This window comes from Schistocerca serialis, unplaced genomic scaffold, assembly GCF_023864345.2.
Source record: "Schistocerca serialis cubense isolate TAMUIC-IGC-003099 unplaced genomic scaffold, iqSchSeri2.2 HiC_scaffold_1401, whole genome shotgun sequence".
Taxonomy (NCBI): domain Eukaryota; kingdom Metazoa; phylum Arthropoda; class Insecta; order Orthoptera; family Acrididae; genus Schistocerca; species Schistocerca serialis.
The window spans coordinates 1,246,330-1,268,599 of NW_026047627.1; the positions used below are offsets into that span (position 1 = coordinate 1,246,330).

The window sequence follows — 22,270 nt, forward strand, 5'->3', positions numbered from 1 at the left end:
AGTGACATGCTATTCAGAGTTGATCAGTATTATTCAGAATTATCATAAACTAGTGACATTATGTGGGACTGGTAATACATTTTTTTGGTAGCAATGCATTGCGTTGGGATCGATAATTAATTGCTGAAACATAACACTATTTGCTTTTGACCTATTGCAGCAAATGAGGATAGGTAACGTCATTCGTCATGAGTCAGCTGTAGCAAGATTATGTAACAAGGCAGTACATGTGATCACATTTATAAACGATAGACACAAATGGGTAAAATATAAAAAATGCAAGTACTAGAACAGGTATAATAAGTAACAGGTTTAGTAAGTATCATGAAAAACTTCTCCTGGAAAAATTACAAAATGGATTATTGACCTGAAAGAAGAAACGCACACTATGCTGAAAAGTAGTGAACTTCGAATTAACAGGTAGCGAAATGTGTATAAAAATGTGTTTCATAGCTGTCCTTTCCAGAACTTTCCGTCATCCTACTATGCAATATTACACCTGCTGTCAAAGCAAACTGCAACAAATACTTAAATAACTACGTAACATAAATACATAACTTCAACATTATCCTCATCTGTAAAGAAAACTTCATTATCCATATCATCATAACTTCACTATTATCATCACCTGTAAAGAAAAACTTCATTATTCATAACATCATATCCTTCATCATTATTCATCAGTATTCATTATCATCTGCAAAAAATCACTTCATTACTCATTACATAACTATTCCTTATCTCTAGCATATTTCATCACTAAAACTAAGATGTGTAGTTCTCTCTGACAGCCTGCATCAATCACCTTGTATTCTGAAAGAAAAAATTAGTTAAGACTGCTATTCTGTGATGAGTATAGTATATTCTTGTTAATGTTTGTTAATCCTGATCCATTTACTCTTCCTCATAAAGTTATTGCATCTCCTTTCGTTTATTCCGTAGGTGAAATTCCCATTTATGTTAAATTTATTTCTTAGAATCATCATTCCTTTCTGAAATTGATGAACAAAGATTAATGTCCTGCATTTAAATCATATACCCACTAGATAATGACTGGTTTATGGTAACACAATTAAGCATACAGCATAACATGACAGAAAACGTAATATGTCAAAAACATTGACAGTGTTCAAATGCAAAAATATACACAGAATAATACAATGCAGCAGCAAAAAAAAAATGTGAAACAGTCACGATGTTGAGATGTCATAAGGCAAAAAAAATGTCAAAGTCGACTGGTGTGTGTTATATCTTAACTATTTCACAGTGCATATAAACAAAACTGGAATACAATCATACATAAAACGTTCGTTGTGTTCAGCTTGTATGTAGTGTAGTTAATCGAGGCGAGAATTAAAGACTTTAATGGAGAGAGAATTTGATAAATTAATACGTCATTACATAGAATTGCATAATTATTCATAAAATACTTAAGTTCATTTAGAAAAATATGCACGGTCTGATGTGTAACGACAAGAAAAGCGACCTGCTAACCTTACCTTGCCGGGCACTTGCCAAGAAAATATACGATAATCATCAGTAATTAGTCACGTGAAATAATTGCATTAGTAAATGGCGTCATAGTGTGTTGAATCATACAGTGTCTTCACTCAATAAACGGTTTAATGTTTGAGATATGGTGATTGCCTTTCGATTTTCTGGTTCTCAAAGTTTCGACGTGTACAACATTGGGGTGAGGGATGCTGCGAATCCGATACGGACCTGCGTATAGAAGTTCAAATTTACTGCACTTACCTTTTAATTTGCTGGATAAATAGTGTGTACGTACTAGTATCTTCTGTCCAACGTGAAAGTCGCGGCGTGTACAAACCTGTTTTTGCTGTCTTCTCCGGCGCTCTGCGGCACGTTTGATGTTGTTCAGCGCAATGTCAATTATTTCGTGGTGTCGTAATCGACGAGATGTAGGAAATGTTATTAACTCTTTAATTTTGTTAGGTGGTTCAGCATTTTTCAGTATAACAGACGGAGATAGCATAGTGGATTCATTTGGAATGGAATTAATTACATCTTGGAATGAGAATATGTGTGTGTCCCAATCAATATGTCTTTTGTGGCAGTATATTCGGCACAGTTTACCAATTTCTTTCATTAATCTTTCACAGGGGTTCGAAGAAGCGTGATACTTGGATATATAGATCGGAGAAATGTTTCTGGCTCGTAACATGCGTGTCCATACGCTACTACGAAATTGAGATCCATTGTCAGAAATTACTTTCATTACATGCCCTACATGAAATAGAAAATGTTTTACAAATGCTTTCGAAACAGTTTTAGCAGTAGCTTTGCGTAATGGAGTGAAAGTAACAAATTTTGAAGTGAGCTCAACAGCGACAAAAATGTAGCAAAAACCTCTGTTAGTTCTCGGAATCGGACCAAAAATGTCTACTGCGGCCATGTGTCTTAATTTAACAGGTATAATGGGATATAAAGGAGAAATATGTGAAGTGGTGTCTGATTTAGCTTTCTGGCAAATTTTACAAGACGCTAAAACTCGTCGTATACGTTTTTCCATGTTAGTAAAATAACAGTTCTGTCTAAGTATAAGAAAACATTTTCGTGCTCCGTAATGTGCGTAGCTTAAATGAGTGTACCAAATTAATTTGTTAACCAGTTCGTCAGGAATGCATAATAACCAATTGTTGCTATCAGGATGAGAGCGGCGAAACAGAATGTCATTGCGCACAGTGTAATGGTTCCTAATCGTAACATTATTCTTATCTAGCCAAAGGTGTTTAATTTCTTTCCAGACATTGTCTTTGTTTTGTTCTTGTGCTATGTCCTGTAATGACGATGAAATAAAGTTTTCAAATGCAACTTGCTGAATGTACATGACACTAAAATTTGTTTTGCAGAAGTTGGTTGCTACGTCTTGCTGATTGTTGCCGAGAGAACGCGATAGTGCGTCTGCTATAACATTTTGTGTGCCGGGAATATGAACAATCGTAAAATTAAATTCTTGTAAATATAGTTTCCATCTACTTAATCTGTCGTGAGTAAATTTAGCTGAAAGCAAAAATTGTATAGCTCTATGGTCTGTGTAAACGGTGGTATGTCTGCCATAAAGAAAGTGCCGAAATCTCGTAAAAGCCCATACAACACATAATGTTTCAAGTTCTGTAACGGAGTAATTTCGTTCAGCAAGTGACAAAATGCGACTTGCAAATGCGATGTTTTTAATTACTATAGAACCGTCTTCTTCGATTTCCTGGAAAATGTGTACGCCTAAAGCGGTGTTGGAACTGTCAGTGGCAATGGAAAAATTTCTGGTGAGATCTGGGTGCGATAATAGTGGTGCATTCAACAGAGCATGTTTCAGGTTCATGAATTCAAAATGTGCTTGCTTATCCCAAGACCAAATACTGTTTTTACCTGTTAATTGACATAATCTGGGTGTGTCTAAAGCAGAGTGATGAATAAATTTGCGAAAAAAGTTAATTAAGCCTAAAAAACTGCGTAATTGCTTCTTCGTCGTAGGAACAGTAATGTCACGTAGAGCTTGAAGTTTTTCTGGATCAGGCGCAATGCCTTCTGCTGAAATTACGTGTCCAAGAAATTTTATGGAAGTTTTGCCAAAATGCGATTTACTGAGGTTAACTGTAATTCCTTGTGCATGAAAAGTTTGCAGCAGTTGTTCAAGAATCAGATTGTGTTCAGACCAGTTAGCTTCTGCGATAAGAATGTCGTCTACATACGTCGTAATTCTGTCTTTAAGTTCTGTCGGAAGTATAGTGTTCAAACCGCGAATAAAAGCTGCAGAAGAAATAGTTAAGCCGAACGGTAGTTTGCAAAATTGATAACAGTCGCCGAAACAGAGAAAAGCTGTATATTTTCTGCAGTTCGGATGAAGTTGAATTTGCCAAAATCCCGATTTCAAATCTAGTGTAGAATAAATAGCTGTACCATGAAATTTCTGTAAAAGTTCCTCTAGTGTCTGTGGTCGATCTGTTTCGTTAATAATAATGTCATTAATGTGACGTGAATCAAGTACAAGGCGAAGTGAGCCATCTTTTTTCTTAACGATATGCAGCGGGTTTATGTACGTGAACAAAATTCTACGTGTCAAAAGTAATGTTTGCGTTACTGTAATATGCAATCTGTGCTGTATCTGGTTAAAATTTATCGTACGTGTTATTATTTACGGGAGAATGTTGTGGCATATCCACTATACGAACTGTTCTTTTATTTCTTATTGACGTGTTACGCTATGGATGACACCTATTGTCTGTTTCATTCATCATAATATGTTGTTGCCAAGGTTGTTGCTGCTGAAAAGATCGATTGTTATTAAATGTACGCTGAAAATTGTGCTCGTTATTTTTACGTCTGTCAAGATAGTAATTTCTATACGGCGTATTGCGATACGAATTGAAATGGTGTGTTGCCTGTACGTAGTTATTTCTTTGCTGCCATGCGTTACTATTTGTTGGGGGTGGGACTATACGTGCACGCGGCGAAACATTAAAGTTTGGTTGACCTTGTAGACTGCATTGTTGGTTAGGTATGCTAAGCGGCTGACTTTCATGCTATTGTGGTGGAAAGGTCTATTGTTACCAAAAAAATGCTGTTAATTTTACACATACTGATGATTACGATTTTATCCGTTATTAAAAATTCTCGTGATTCTGGAGTGCCTAATGAAAATTGTCACATTCGGTAAAAATTTGTCTTATCGGGTTTTCATTACATATTCTTAATCCTAGATAGAGCAATAGTTAAAGAGCAGTTTTGATAGATATAAAGGATAGTAGAAGAAAAGGCAGCAGTGCAGAAAACTAAAGATGAAACAGCACTACTACAGCTCGGGGCCCTATGCTCGCTACGGCACATATTCATTAAAGCGTAATGAATCCCCTGAGGTCGTTTACGCACTGCAAATAATTTTTAGCTTTTGCGTTGCAGGCCATGGCGGTAAAAATTCAAAAGCAAATAGTTGTATCCATGTTAATTCTAGTTTCTGCATTATAGGCAATGCTGTTGTAAATACAAAAATAAATTGTCGCATCTTGTTCAACGCTAGTTTCTGCATTACAGGTAGTAGCGGTGAATGTACAAGAATAAATTGTCGTATACAGTGCAAATCGTGTATCTGTGCTCTGTCATTATTAAATTCTTTACATTTTCTTACAAATGCAAACTGCTTATTATCAACGTTCTCGTCACTGAATTTGAGAACACGTTCGGGTTTGTGTGTGAATCTGTTTGTCTGTGTCATTTCGTACTTCAAGTTGCGTAGCTTTTCAGATTTTAAGTCGCGTAGCTTTTCGGATTTTAAGTCGCGTAGTTGCTGTAAATTTTTCACATTATACACGCTGCGTGACTCTGACACATGTTCATAAAGTGGCGTCTGTTGTGGTATGTTATTAACTGAAATGTTTTTCATTTCTGTTACTTCTTGTTGTAAATTTGATAACTTCCTACGTAACGTGTTGTTAGATGAATCGATCTCATTAATTGTCTGCTGTAAATTTTGAAATTCAGGTGTTTGGATAAATGAAACCGGTGCAGTATCGTCTGATTTATTGTCATTAGTATTTTTGATAGCATCAATACGACTGGCCAATTCATCATATTTTTCTGTCAGTATTTTTGCCTGATCATCGGTTTTAGAATCGGACGCATTAATCTGTTTTTGCAACTTACGCGTAGTTTCGCTCAGTTTTTTAACATCAGCTTTGATAACATCACAATCCTGTGTTAGATCTAATTGTTCGAATCTATCTGTCACTGTTTGAATATTTACTGTGTGTGTATCTGTTTTTGATTTAAGGTCAGAAATTTCATCTCGTAATTCCGCGTTCAATTGTTCTATGGTATTAATTTTGTCGGACACTGTAGTAATATTATTGTCTACATACGTCTTCGCTTTCGCGAATATTTTACGTTTGTCCTCTTGTCTTTGTGCAGTGATTGTTTCCATGACTTGTCGTTTTACTTTGTTTTGATCTTGAATAAATCTGCGGAAACGCGTATCACTGTTTTGTATGTGCTGATTAAAGCGCTCGTTAATCTGAGTGTTCTGCTGTTCGAATTTCGCGTCCATCTTTGCGTCCACTGAGCGCGAAAGTTCTACCGTCATTGCTTTAAACTCGTCCCGTAATTGTGTAGCTTTTTCAGAGCACTGTTTAGCGACTCCGCTAATTTCGTCTCTGAGTGTTTCTGTTGCGGCTGTTTGCATTTCCCTTAATTCTTGCGCAACAGACTTAATTTCTTCGCTATTTTTATGTGAACAAGCCTCAATTTCCACGCGCAATTGTTCCTTAGTGTCATGGCACTGCGCGGCAACGGCTCTAATTTGTTCACTAAGCTGTCTGGAATTGTCGTCTAATTTTTCATTCTGTTGTCTGACCTGTTCACTAAGTTGTTTGAGATTTTCGTCATTATTGTCAAGTTTCTCAGTAATTTTATTAAATTTTTTATCCTGTTCACTAAATTGTTGTTTGAAATTGTTGTCTATTTTCTCACTTTGCTGTTGTAGCAAACCTTTCATAATTCGTACCAAGTCAAAACTAGCGTTTATATTCTCTGTGCTGTTTAGTGGTGGATCTGGAATTGTCTCGCTTTGCGTGACCATTTGGTCATTCTGTAATTTACAGAAAGGTTTATCAGTCGGATGTACACTGTCAGACACTATTTCGGAATTAAATAGATCCGTCGTACTTTGTGTATCCTGTTCATTTTCATTAGACAAATTTGTCTGTGCGTTACTTGAGTTTTCCAAATCGGGTGTGTTAAGCTGGGCAGCGCTCATTACAATAGAGCGTTCTGCGTCATCAATTGTCGTCAAATTGACAGACGAGACAATTGAGTTCGTTTGTTCATCATCAGGGTAAAAGTCATCATTAGTGGTTGGAATGCACTGATTGTTAGTGAACGCAGGATTGTCATCATTACACTGCGTGTCACATGTCCTATCGGTAAAGTCGTTTGAGCCGGTAATTTCGTTCGTAATACCTCGCGATACACTATTCACAGTCTTTCGCGGCATTTTTACAATAGTCAAAATTTTTCACAAAACAAATAAACACAATGCAAAAGCAACACACAAATACAACAAAGCAACAAATTGCCGTTGACCTGTGGAAGGAAAGTCACAAGATTAGTAAAAGCGTTGCGCCAAATCCTAATTATATCTAAGCAAATAAGAGCAGATATCTGACGGTTGTTCAAAAGACTCTCAACGAAATACGATCCTGGACTGGGTGTCGCCAAGTGTAACCTCCCCGCAGTAATTTTAAAAGAAATAAATGACAATACTTAATACAAATTGGAGCCGAGTGTAACCTCCCACAATAATTTTGAAAAAGTATGGACAATATTATTTAAGAAATGCTAATGGACATTGCGCTAAGCGTAACCTGCCCACAATGAAATGTACTGACAATGGCAACAAAAATGTGAAATTCGCAATCTGACTCAAATATAAATTCCTCACAAAAAATTAAAGTCCATTCAGTGATAAGGAAATTCAATTAAACCGAAACATCGGTCTTTGGCCCTGTGTAAAACAATCAGAGTTAAAGTCTTACCTCAGAATAAATGGATGTCACATTTCTGCTCTTGTTGTTGCGCACCGCTTGGAGGAACTGCATTGCAAATAATAATATTCTCTTTTTTTTGTGATTCTAGTGAAATTTTTCTTCAAAAGAAGTGGAATGAAATGGGAAGTGCAACGAGATCTTTAGTTCAATAAAAAATTAAATTTTTGAAAAAATGCTTTTGAAATAAAATTATTATTGGGGAACTTGTTGGAGAATAATTACAATTTTTCATTATCTAATAATTATATTAATTAACAGTATACCTTATTCACCATCTTGACCAGTGTTGCCGACCGCCTACATCACACAACCGCACTGGGCTACTACTACTGTCCGACCGCTCTGCATGACGACTATTAGCGTACTGCTCTGCAACTAAACAGAGCGACAGACTCGCAACGACTGACTGACTGACTACTACCGACAGACTCGCAACGACTACACACAGACTGAGAACCGCTCGCAACACTCGCGCGGTCAAGCGCAAACTCTCTGGTCACAGATGCTACAATGCCTCGCCATCGCTGCTATGTTACATACGTGTTTCAACAGAAAAAACTCGCAGAGCAGCTATTACTCGGCAATGGCGTACGAGCACTCTGTCTAAGGCTCGTGGAAGTCTAACGACTTGATGGAACCGTAAAGTGATAAGAATTAATCCCTACATGTTATATGTCTACTTCTAGTACTCATAGATCAACTTTTACATTATACCATAAATACCTTAAGCCTCAGTTGTCTTTGATAGCGAGTATCGAGCGGCGAGACGGAAATGACGTCCCTTGTGACGGTAGTCTGCTTGGCAAAGGAGCAGTTCGGCGCTGTCGAGTTTCTCTCGCTGTACACAGCCATGCAGGTTGACCCCAGTTTTCGGCGCGGCATTCACCTCACCCAGTGGTGACCCCCGATGCAGCCGCCAGGCTGTCTGCCGTTTACCCAGGGGGCGACGCGACGCCTGGGGCAGCTGGTGACTTAGGCTGTCGTCATCCTGGCCCCAGGGCAGAACTGGCGCCATTCACCCTGTCATCTCACGTCACGCGAGCGTTGCGGTCCTTGTGTTGATTTGGGCCATCAATAGTGTTCGGAAGCGACATCCCACAGACTAACAACCTTGCACAACATCATATCACTGGCATAATTCAACTCCTTCTTCATTTATATCCCATTTCTTCGTTTTCAGGGTTTATTTTCGCATCATTCTGACAGACAATAGCGACGAAAGAACCCAAGGTGATTTTTAGATACCTATCTCCAATTTCTTCCCCCTATAGTCAGATTCCTGTCTCCTAAGCGGGTAGGAAGTCAAAATTAAAAAAAAATCGACTTTTCGAAAATATGTCTGTTTTGTAGAGTACATCTTTTTGAAAAGTTTGATGTATAAAACATATATATTTCAGTGATTATAAGGCACGCTATTTGGTCCTGCGTGTACCAAGATTAAGCGCTACACCCCTTACCACAGACGTCTGCTGTCATACATACGTGTATTTCGCTGTGTAGAATTCGAATGTTTATATTTGCGACAGAGATGGTCATACGTGTAATAAGGGACTACTGACATAGAAGAAATGTCTTGATGGCGGCACCCAAACCCCAATGAAAGCTTTAATGAATGTGCATGGAAAAGATTGCCAAAAACCAATTTTGTGTGGAAGAGATGTACTTGCTGTTGGTGTTTATGATGTAGTTACATGTTTTAATGATAGTGTGCAAAGCTGGATATGTATTTTAGAGAAAATGGGAATCAAGGGCAAAGTGAACTGCATCAAAGCTTTATATGCAATAAACAGAGAGCGTGTAGTGAAAGCACATAAATCATTTTTGGAAGTGATAAATTCGGAAAGAGTGAATCATAGGAATGTGGAAAAGACGAAAACTGATTTACAAAATGAAAAAAAACCTATTTATGGTGCTGGACAGTTCTAAAAGATGCCAAATGCAGACAGAAACTTTAATGGCCATTTTCTGCAAAACACAAATTTCTGTTCTCAGTTAGATGTAACACCCAAAATAAATATGCCATTCCTTTTCCAACGTGGTATCCTTATTAAACACAAACTCCTTAATGCAAAACTCTAGAATTTTCCAACTCTATTAAAAACTGTGGTAAAGTTTGAGATAATTAACTATAAAATTTAAGTTTTTTTCTAAACAAGAAGTTTAAAATGTAACAGGTCATTCATTTTCTTGTAAATTAAAGAAAATCTAGAATTTCATACACCTTTACGTATGGATTGTATGCTGTGCAAAATTAATCCAAGAATCACTCTTACTTATGAAGAAAAGTGTACCTATAACAAAAAAAATGCAGCCAATAGTAAGTGAAAAAATTATAAAGTTTCACAAGTAAAAAAAATTTATTTCGTTATGTTTTTGATCTTTCACTGCTATGATTGTGAACCCTGGTCATATTGACAAAAATTCTATGAATTTCATTGTAAAAATATAGACAGTGAATTTAGTATCTTGTGGTGCCTCTTCTGCTCCATGTCGGCCCATTTGACGTCCAACTCGCTTAACATATGAGCTACAAACACCATCTAATGACGGTAGTACCACGTTAAGTACATTTAAGGGCTACTGTCATTCAAATTTCTTTTGTGATTTACGCTGTTGTGTATTGAAATTATGTTGACCAATTGGTGTTGTTAGCACAGTTGTTGAGCTATGTACACATTTTATATTTATGCTTTATTTTGTACCAAATATTGTGTAATATGCTAGGCTACAGGTATGAGAAAACGAGGAGAAGGAAGATGTATGAATACCTGAATGCTGTCATTCGTCTTACGTGGGCCACTACTGTCGTTGGCAATGTGTGTTCTATTATCTGTGTGTGGACAGTACCTCAGCTGTACAGTCTGTGGTAATCTGCCCACTGGACTCGATGTGAAAACCCTGTTGGAAGCAGTGTTCCTTCTGTGCAGCACGCCAAACGCTGGAGAGAGTAGGACCGGCCCCTCCTTGCAGCTGCACAGTGGCCACAGCGACGACGGCTGGAGGCCAGCCACAGCTGCGCCCCCCACCACTACCCAGGCCACTCCACAGCCTGATGACGTCGCCGTCTCTGGCCTGCGGTGAGTTCAGTCACTTTACGTGTAGATTGTCCACAATCACAGCGCAACATGTTGGGCAGTTAGCCAAGTGATAAAGTCAAGAAATCGAATGTCGCTATTTTACGTTTTTGACGAAGCAGAAGTTGTAGGTCTCGTATAATGTTTTTCCTTTCATTAATTGTGACGTTCGACGAGGAAAGGATATAAGGGGATCTATACACCCTTCTACAGGTTTGTTGCATGACTCGTTTTCAGTTCCTAACATAGCTGACTTGTGTAAGATAACACTAAATATTTCCCCGAAAATAACGACTGTGCTGGTGTGTTGGGAGCAGTTTCAGTTTTCAGCGAAAACTCTGGCTAGTAATCTCGCAGAAATCCCTAAGATGTTCTGGTAATACATTAAGCACACTAGTGGAAAGAAGCAGTCAATAACCTTCACTGTGTGATAACAATGGTGAAGTCACTGGTGACAGTGCCACTAAAGCAGAGTTACTATATACACGTCCTGACCAAATAAGAAGAAATAAATATTTCAGAATTCCTATCAAGAATAACTTCAAAGTGAGAAACATAGAAGCAGATATCCTCGGTGTAGCAAAGTAGCTTAAATCACTTAATAAAGGCAGGGTCTCCAATCCTGATTGTATATCTGTCAGGTTCCTATCAGAATATGCTGTCACAAAAGTTCCATATTTATCAATTACATACATCAGCTCGCTCACAGAAAGATCCGCATCTAAAGACTGGAAAATTGTTCTTGTCACACCAATACCCAAAAAGGGAAATACGAGTAATCCGCTGAATTACTGGCGCATATCACTAACGTCGATTTACAGTAGGGTTTTGGAACATATGCTGTGTCTGAACATTATGAATTACCTCGAAGAAAACGATTTATTGACACATTATCAACAAGGGCTTACAAAATATCGTTCGTGTGGAACATAACTAGGTCTTTATACTTGTGAAGTCATGAGTGCTATCGACAGGGGATGTCAGAATGATTCCATATTTTTAGATTTACAGAAGCCTTTCGACACATTTCCACAAAAGCGTCTCCTAGCTAAACTGCGTGCCTATTGAATATTGCCTCAGTTGCGCGACTGGATTCGTGATTTACTGTCAGAAAGACATCGAGTAAAACAGATGTAATATTCGGCGTTCCCCAAGAAATTGTTACAGGCCCTCTATCGTTCCTGGTCTATATTAGTGGCAATTGACCCTGAACAAAGAAAAGTATGAATTATTCACACGAGCACTAAAAGAAATCCACAAAATTTCGATTACGCGATAAGTGTCACGAACCTGAAGGCTGTAAATTCAATTAAATACTTAGGGACTACAATTACAAATGACCTACACTGGACCGATCACGTAGATATTGTTGTGGGTAGAGCAAACGAAAGATTGCGAATCATTGGCAGAACACTTAAAAGGTGGAACACGTCTGCTAAAGAGGCTGCTTACACCACTGTTGTCCATCCTATTTTGGAGTACTGCTGTGCGGTATGGGATCCGTATCAGGTGGGACTGACGGATGACACCGAAAAAGTTTAAAGAAGCGCAGCTCATTTTTTATTACCGCGAAGTAGTGGAGATAGTGCCACGGACATGGTACGTGAATTGGATTGACAATCATTAAAACAAAAGCGTTTTTCATTGCGACGGGATCCTATCATTAAATTCAACTACCAGTATCCTTCCTCCGATTGCGAAAACATTCTGTTGGCACCCACCTAAATAGGGAGAAATGATCATCACGATAAAATAAGACATGTCGCACAGAAAAATTTAAGTACTCATTGTTCCCGCGCGCCGTTTAAGAGCGGAACGGTAGAGACACAGCTTGATGGTGGTTCATTGAACCCTCCGCTAGGCGCTTTATTGGGAATAGCAGAGTAATCTCGTAGACGTAGACGTACATGGTTTCCTATCTTATGAATTACCCATGTAGGGAAGAACCCTTCACTTGCATTTCCACGATTATTCTCCCAACGGCATAATGAGAAATTCTCTCACAGGGTGTGTGGTAACAATGTTGCTGGGGGAGTTAAATGAGCTGAGATCCGCGGTTTATCCTACTACGAGAGACGTATGTGACAACGTCTATTGGCAGTTTTTGGAAATCATTCGTGGCAACTTCTACGAAAGTGGAAGTCGGACCTGTCGGTGTCCAAGTGATAAAGGCGGCCATTTTGGATCAATAAAAATCAGGTCAATCCTATTGTGTGGGCATGGTTCAGTGGAGATGGACACAGTAGCCGTATATCGACAGCTGTACAACCTTCTGTAGCTCAGGGAGTTTTACAGGCGAAGTGACAGAAGTTTCAGCGTAAATTCGTCATCACTTCACTTTTCTTCTTTGAAATCATTGATCTATAGTGGTAGTCACCGATGTTTTACTGTCGCTTTGTGAAATAGTAACCCTATCTGATAGTGAACTGATATTGTTGCAAGACACAGTTCAGTTGATGCCTGAATTCAACAGGCCCAAACGTGGCAATTCAGAGTATTCAATGTTCCTTTACAATTAATCAGAGCAGAATCCAACAAGTTATTGGGCAATAGAGGAGTCTGTACCTATTCAAGAGAAAACAAGGAACCCTACCAGGTATTTTAACAATGACAATGGGATCAGTAATGTTTCAGTGGACTTAAGAAAACTTATTCTCTCCCAGTGATTCAAGGATTTCGGGCTTTAATTACCTATTATGGTCAGCAACAGATGTACGATGTCTGGCGATCCAGGTGGCCAAATCATTTACTCGAGTGGTCCACAAATTGAGCAAATACTTCTCAGAATACTTTTCCCAGTCTAAAAGCTTTATGCACACAGGCAGTCAACAAAACTTCATCCATGGGTCTGATAATATAGAAAGCTACAGAGAATGTACGCTGAAATTTTATAAGATAGAGAGCCTGATAGGTATTTACCCAATTTGTCGTATACAAATAGCATCAGCCATTTGACATAAGAAGATAACCAACGAGAAGTAAGTGTAACAGGAAAGACTAAAGATAGAGAGCACAACGAAGAATACTTTGTAGATAAACCAGAAACTCATCAATGTAATATGATGCAGCATAATCAAAAATAATTAATGTATATGATCTCAGGCAAAGTCTGTAAATTATGTTACACGTACTAGATATAAAATTAGCAGAATATCAGTAGAAAAGGAGCTGAAAAAAAATTAGAAAATAAGTTATTGTTATTGAATAAGAGACAAGACATGGAAAGGGAAAAATATTTCTGCATAAAAAGACTAATACAAAAAGAGGAGAAAACTGGCTAAAAAGCGACAGAGAAACATCAGCATGAGGAAATAAACTATTAAGAGCAGGAAATGAAACATATTAAGACAATACTCTATAATGGAGTGAAAAGTTTTTTGAGAGTGAGTTAAGAAAACCAGCCTGGAGAGCAGATCGTGCGTAACATGGTAGTAATGTGAGTAACAATGTACAGGGCGAAAGAGAGCCAACGCTTCCTTTTTTCTTCGGTATCAGACGGCTGTGGTGACTAGTAAGAGGTTCTACATAAATATAAGCTTTGGAAGACTAAAAGCGAGAACAGCTTTAAACAAAAATAGTTTACAGTCATAAATACATGGATTTAAAAGAATAACAAAACGAAAAATTTGTTAATATAGAACAGTGAAACGTCGGGAATAGATTTGCCAGGGTAACATGTTTAACTGATTAACATTGCAGGATCGCAAGTTAATGTAAGTGCGAGATAAGCCACTGGACACGTGAAATGCTGGAGCACTGCCAAAAGGTCGAATGCAGGCATGCAAACATGTATGGATTGTGTTGCTCAAGTATCAGATATCAGTATTTAAAATGGAGTTCGATGCCTGATGCAACTGGTTGATCAGTACAGGGACGGTTAATGCTGTTGGTGAATGATGCTGGAGTTACTGTATGATGATGTCCCATATCTGCTCGACTGGAAGCAGACCTGATGATTGAGAATGCCCAGAGCCTTGTCTACACTCTATAGAGCATGTTGGGTTACAAGAGCGGTAAGTGAGCGAGCGTTATCCTGTTGAAAATCTACCCCTGGAATCCTGTTCGTTAATGGCAGCAGAATGGGTCGAATCACCAGATTGAAACAGACAAGGTGTGTGGGATAACCATGAGAATGTTCCTGCTGTCATACGAAATAGCACCACAGACCATAACTCCAGGTGTTGGTCCAGTGTGTTAACACACAGAAAGGCTGGTTGTAGGCCCCCAACTGGCCTAATCAAAACATGTTCATTACTGCCACCGAGGCTGGTGGTTTGGGATCAGTGAAACGCATGCTACAGGGCATCTGGTTCGGAGCTGTCTTTAAAGTAACCTATTTGTAAGAGTTCATTGTGTTACTTGGTGATAACTGCTGCTCAAACTGCTGCTGGAGATGTATTACAATGCGCCAGAGTAATACGCAGAACAGGATGGTCTCCCCTCTCAGTAGTGCCACGTGGCCGTCTGGAACCCAGTCTTCTTGCCACCGGATATTCTTCTAATCACCGCTGCCATCAGGCATCTATTGTGGGTACATTACTGTGAAATATTTCTACATCACGGAAGGAACAACCAGAATCTCGTAGCCCTAGTACAGACTTCGCTTAGTCTCTATGAGGTTTCAAAGGCATTTTTGCCCTACATCAACTCACTGCGTCCAGACTCAAAGGTAACTAACGCTCAAGCCCGCTACAGCGTGTTTTTAAAGCAAGCCTGATTGGCTTCCTCGTAGTGGTGCTACTATCGCCACTCTTGAGCAACTGCATTGAAATTTGAAAATACATAATATTCCAGATTTAGAAACACACCTACCAACTTTCGTTTATGTCGCACTGCTTCTTCTTGGTGCTGTACTATTTCGAAAGTAAAAGACGTTGTTAACAATGTTACCAAAATCTCAAAAAGTTCTTGAACGACATACTTCACATTTTTATACGTTACTCTAATAAACGTTGGGACAGTGTCTGCTTTTATATACCAATGGCTTAGGAGTGCGCCATTGACAAGTGGTCAAAATTTTCTGTGTCCCAGGTTCCAGCACAGGCACTGCTTAACCCCTGAACGAAAATTAACAGCAATGTCAGCAAAGACGTCCAGCATAAGAAGTCGTCATTTTCCTGACAAAGCCCTTGTCAAATAGGGTGGAGGAACGACAGAGCTTCATGGCACTCCCTTTCCCTTGGGGTGGGAAACTGCCCTTAAAAGGGTGAAGAGTCAGTAATGATCAATGACGCGAGGATGCAGAAGGCAATGGAATCGAATAAATTAAAACCACATAACATGTATCCATAGGACATACGTCGTTAACAGGAAAACTGTCTTGATACAATCTGCATTGAGAAAAGATTCCGGACAAGTTACCCTTTTGGATCTCTGGGAGTGGACTACCAAGGTCGAAGTGACAATGGAAAAGAGGCGGAATAATTTACGAAGGGCTAACCTTCTACGACTTGGAGCTTTGAATTCAGAAGTTTGATCGTAATTAGAAAGCTAGGGAGTCTAGAAACGGAAGTGCAAAGGCCCCAGTCTAGATACGGTGGGGGGTCATTGGAGTGAAACAGAAGAAGGCTAAGGATTTGTCATAAGACACATTGGGGTAAAATCAACAGCAGCAGAAAATGCTGTAATGGGAGTAGGATTCATTATGTATAAGAAGTATGAGAGAGAGTGGGCTACTGTGAACAGCTCTATGGCAGAGTTTTTCTCACCAGATTCGAAATCAAACGAACGCCAACAACGATAGTTCAGGTACACATGGTAACGACACAAGCAAAATGAGAAAAGAGAGGAAGTATGCAACTGAAATGCAGTTGCAGGGGAAAGAAAATAAGAAAGAGTCATGGGGTATATGGGCTTGGCATAGGGATGAGAGGGGTGAAAGTCTAATTGATTTCTGCATTGAAATTGAGATGGTAATAACAAATACTCTTTTCAGCAAACATGTGAGGAAAAAATAAGCTTGGAAAAGACCCAGAGACACTGGAAGATTCCAGCTGGATTACATCATAGTGAGACAGAGATTCCGAAATCAGATATTGGGATGTGAGGTGTTCAAAAATGGCTCTGAGCACTATGGGACTCAACTGCTGAGGTCATTAGTCCCCTAGAACTTAGAACTAGTTAAACCTAACTAACCTAAGGACATCACAAACATCCATGCCCGAGGCAGGATTCGAACCTGCGACTGTAGCGGTCTTGCGGTTCCAGACTGCAGCGCCTTTAACCGTACGGCCACTTCGGCCGGCGGGATGTAAGGTGTACCCAGATGTAAACATAGATTTAGTAATTATGAAGAGTAGAGTGAGGTTTAAGAGAGTCGACCAGAAGAATCAGTGTAGAAGGATAGCATATTGCAGTACTGACAAATGAAAGTTAAAGTTTACCAACGATATGGTTATTGCGGTAAGGACATCGACAAGGCAAGCTGTGAATGATGTCATCAATCTCATGTGGAGGCAATAACACCATTTCTCCCGCAGAGCTACTCGCAAGTCTTATGGAATTGTTGGTGGATGCTTATGTGATGCAACCCATCTCACTACTACATATATTTCGTATGCATACTATAAACAATTTACAATAAATCCACACATTATAGAATAATTTGTCCTCTATGAAATTTACAATAATGCAATTCTAATTTATAAAATAAAATTCATGGAAACCTATATACAGTATAATAAAATTTTATACAGTCTTTGTTTCACATGTCATTCTTACAGAAGTCCACATATGCCCTCACTACTTCGGTGCATGTCATCAGGTCTTGGGCCGTGCACGCTCTTGGGTGGTTTACTAACGGACATCGTCTGGATGCTCCCACATGGACACAAAGTACTTTCACTAATTCCCCACTTGTGCAGATTTCTGTTACATCTGTCTATTCCTGAACGTAGCCTGTTCACGGTTTTCCATCTCTCCCACTCAAGTTCCGCACCTGATGGCAGCACTTCCTCAGAATCGTGTGCATGTTCTTGTTGTTCTTGCCACAGTCTTTTTCTAGAAGTTTTTGGTGAACCTGTGAGTGGTTGGGTTGAGTGGAGAAAACTACTTCTTGACGTAAGGCATTTAGGTAACATTTGGTACCCATGGAGCGGATGACGTTGATTTTGAACCTGTTTTGTTCGTTCAATTCTGCTCTGTATTGAACGTCGGACATTTGGCAGATCAATTCCTGACAAGGATTGTAGGTGTTCTACTCTTGTTGGCTTAAGACATCCAGTAATATGTCTACACATCTGGTTCAGGACAGTGTCCTGCTTTTTTGTGTGGCATCATTGCTCCCAAGCAGGACTTGCAAACTCAGCAGCAGAGTAACAGTGTAATGTCTCTTGCAGCGGTCTCTCCACGATATTTTCAGAAATTTTATAAATTATATAACTCAGTACATATCTCGAAATATCTCTTCTTATCTTACCGATTATCAATGCAAAGTAGTTTCAACCCCAATTATTCCTTGGAGCGTCCATTTACTCCATGGAATAGCTTCTCTGCTATCTATGTTTTCTCTTATGAAACGAATAGGGACTTCTTGCCGATTAGTCGTAAAAGATGGATGTATATGTATGTATTGTTGAGCGAGTCGCCATCTTGATGAGATTCTGTATGGGAAGGAGTTTAATACATGAACTAAACTAAAGTAAGTGTGTTTGAGTATTATTTAACGGATTATTATTATTGACAGTGTCTGCTTACTACGCCGTGTTGCACGGGATCAGTGGGGAACGTCTGATTTACACTGGACGAACCTGCCGTTTTGAATGCTCAAGATATCCAGTTACTTCAAATAAATAGGCTAACACGGTCTTACCAGCAGATCTCCGGTCTTCCCCATGTGATCACCGAAAAATAATAATTATTACAAATGTTTCCAGGAGATCGACTGATAATTTTCGTCGCACCGAGTCTTCGAAATTGCTTCACTGCCTTATGGAATTTAAGCTTAATTTAATCAGGACAGAACAGTATTGAACTGTGTGAATGTGATAAGCCTGCTTTGTCAATGAAAATTCCCTTAATATACGCATGTTTTTACTATCCTGATCAGTGAAGCTAAATCAGGCCGGTGTGAGAGAGGTTCTTTAAATTTAAGAAATATTAAAACAGAGTGCCATTGCGGTGGTGCGTAAAACTTTTGGATTAGCTCGACATTTTGATGTTGTTAGCTTGCCAAGTAAGTTATTCCGTGATTGGATTTCTGCCTTGCTCTTCTCAATATACCTCTTGAATAACAGTGTCCTATTAAGAGTAACTCCCAAGTACACAGGGAGAGGACAGTGTTTTAATCTTGTGTCATTCCACCAAACATTCAGTTCTTGCTTCGTCTCTCTGTTGTTAAGATGGAATAGGCAAGTTTGGGTCCTACTTGGATTGGGTTTCAACTGGTTTTCTTTGTAATAGTTGGTAAGATTTTCCAGGTTCTCAGCTAGTATTTCCTCAATATCCTTGTAGTTTTATGCCTGAGCTGCTATTGCCCTATCATCAGCATAAATAAAAGATCTTGACCAGGGACTAATAGGCTGGTCATTTGTATAAATATTGAATAACCTGGGGGCAAGAACACTGCCCTGGGGAAGCCCATCTTTTTGTAGTCACCATCTGCTCTTGTTACCTTGGAACTCAACAAAATACCTTCCGTTAAATAGAACTGATTTGAGTACAGAAGTGAATTGAGGGCTTTTTGTTGTTTTTTGCACTTTTGCAATGAGATTTCTGAGACTGATGGTATCATATGCTTCCATAAATTCTATAAACACCATTCCTGTAGTTCGTCTTTTCTCAAACCCATCTCCAGTATAGTGGGTTAGGCTGAGAGCTTGACTGGTACAAGATTTACCAGGTCAAAATCATGCTTGCTCTTTTATTAGGGTGCCCTCAATCAGCTCATTAAATCTGTTTAGTATCAAACAGTTTGTATGTTGTGCACAACAGAGAGATTGGCCGATAACTCTTAGGATCTTCTTGGTCCTTACCAGGCTTAAGAATTGCAGTTATTTTTGCCTGTCTGCAGATTTCAGGAATTCATCCATTTGCCCAACAGCAGTTCATAAACTCCAACAGCCACAATTTAGAGCCGACACCAAGACGTATCATCTTTTCATTTTTAATATGCGGCCTTCCCAGTCTTTAAACTTTTGACTGCTTCTTTCAGTTCTGATATTGTAAATGTATGATCGAGTGTATCATTATTTTCTTCATGGAAAGCATCTAGTCTACTCGCATGCCCATTCTTCAGTCTGTGTTTCGCTTTACCGTTTTTCAGCTACTGGAAGGCTATTTGGTTTGCTGCACTGCCAACAAAGCCTGGTGTACATGTAGGTATACCACCTAATTTTTGAGCAGTCTCCACATTCCGACTACTGTGAGTTATGTTAATGCTTTCTACAGTGTGTTACCACTTCTGTCTTCTATTTTCAATCATTGTTGTTATGACTTCTTCTCCATTGTTCATGGGGAGAATGGGTTGGCGTCATAGAGACCACAATACGTTTCGTATTTCTCTTTTGTCTCTTCGCTGTAGCCTTGAATGTACGATTTTCTACATCCTCTCCTATACTCTGCCGTGCAGAGTAAAAACAAACTCACTGAAGTTTTCTGGTAGAGGTGTGTATCCGTGACATGCTCTATGGGATTCAAATTGGGAGGTCGAGCATACCATCCCAGATGTGCAATATCTTCAATTTCCAAGAAACCTTCAATCAGCTGATCTCTATGAGGCGTTTCTTTATCGTCCATCAATACGAAGTGTAGGCCACAGCACCTCGCAACGACGGCATATGAGGTTCCAAGATCTCGTCACGATACCTTACAGGAGTTAAGCCTTGCCAATTCACCCATACAATGTCATGAAGAGGTGTTCAGGTAGTCCACGTAATCGCTGAGCATACCATTAAAGAACCTCCCTGATTTCAGTCTCTTTTGCACGATATTTGGGTCACGAAATCCTGTTCCACGTTCCCTCCATATTAAAATCCGTCGAGAAACACTCTCCACACCATTTTGGGACTCACGTGTGAAGATAACATTTGCCCACTGTTCGGCCATTCGGTGGGATGTTGACGACTTCACTCTACACATTTCTTTCTGTGAAGTGTCAGAGGTACATAAACAACGGGCCCCTCACAATAAGTGGCACTCTGGTGAGATCTTCTGTATAACGTTTGCCTAGATACAACACATGCACTGCATCCTGCAAGGTGAGGTGCCAGTTGCCGTGCAGTAGTAAGGCAGTACCGTGTTGCCCTTTTAACCAAATAACGGTCCTCCCTTTCTCGTATCATACGTGGTCTGCCCTCGTCTTCGAGATACAGTTTCCGTCTCTACAAACAGTCGCCACATCATATAAACAACAGTATGATTCACATTAAGCCATCGGGCCACATCAGGTTGTGACTGTCCTCCTCCCATTCTTCCATTGGCCCTCCACTGCAGAGAGCCTGGTATGCGTCTTCTCTGTATTATACTGCACCATCTGTGACTGTGTCTACAGCGATTGCGAATGTGGAAGTACCCAGCAAACACTAACCCATTGCTAGCTGCGCTGACTTCGTCGTGGGCGTGGTTGTCCGTTGACTGGAATGCTAACTTCCGTGTAGAACACGGTTGTGCAGACATCTGTTGACAGTTTGCATGATTACATCGTGAATTGGACACAGGACGGGAAATCGCATTTAGAAGCTTTAATTTTGGACACCAGTGCATTACGGTAACCTTCTTGACTTTTAGGGACTCATCACAGTTCTGCTTCTGCCATAGTGTTTCGTCCTCAGACGTGCGTGTTTGGAGATATTTGTAAGTATTCTCCGTTTGTTGCAGGGATCCTTCTGGAGGAGAGAAGGGCAAGATGCTGATTGCGGCAGCTAAGGAGGGGTCAGTGAGCAATGTGCGAGCGTTGCTGACAGAGGGGGCGGACGTGGAGGCGATGGACGAGAACCAGCACAACGCACTGGCCTGGGCAGCAGCCAGGGGACACGTGGAGGTGGTGAGGCTTCTACTGGAGAATGGAGCTGATGTCAACGCCAGAGACCGCTGGCGGAACACGCCTCTGCATCATGCTGCATGGCATAACGAAGCGGCTGTGGTGCGGCTGCTGGCGGCATCCTCTGCCGACTGCAACGCCAGGGATAGCACTGGGGACACACCACTGCACGATGCGGCACGGCGTGGACAAGCAGACGCGGCAACTGCGCTACTGGAGGCAGGGGCCGACAGGGAAGTCAGGAATAACGGTGGGGACACGCCGCTGGCGCTAGCCGAGTGGAGCAACCACCAGCGGCTCGTAGACATCCTACGATCAAGCTAAATATAGTGCAAACGACTCTGGAGTAAAATAAAAAAAGCCTTCTATGTAATCTTTGTTACTTATAAAATAAAGAATACAGAAAAGTTTATCCTACAGTCTTGGTTTGCACCCTAATTTACGTAGTACATACAACGACGCAAGTACCATAACACCAAGAGTGTTTATGGACTACCATAAGTTCAAGGAGGGACTCTCCTTTTGGTGAAAATTCAAAACAAACCGAATAATTCTCTATTACTAATGAACACCAGTTTTCTACAATATTTTCTTACTGAAAAATAATTTTTAGACGCATGTTTGGTGCTATGTGGAATTTATATAAAACTCTTATGAAT

At 39.9% G+C, this 22,270-nt stretch overlaps 1 protein-coding gene across 2 annotated transcripts in view; it reads left to right on the plus strand.

The window, feature by feature from the left end:
* Nucleotides 1–22,023, plus strand: part of LOC126442701 (60 kDa lysophospholipase-like) — a 128,971-nt gene extending 106,948 nt beyond the window's left edge. For both annotated transcript variants that reach the window (XM_050090749.1, XM_050090750.1), the window contains exons 4-5: nt 10,487–10,636; nt 21,449–22,023. In XM_050090749.1, the coding sequence (XP_049946706.1) occupies nt 10,487–10,636; nt 21,449–21,935 (637 nt within the window). In that variant the 3' untranslated portion in view covers nt 21,936–22,023. The remainder of the gene's footprint in view (nt 1–10,486; nt 10,637–21,448) is intronic.
* The last annotated feature ends 247 nt before the right edge of the window (nt 22,024–22,270 follow it).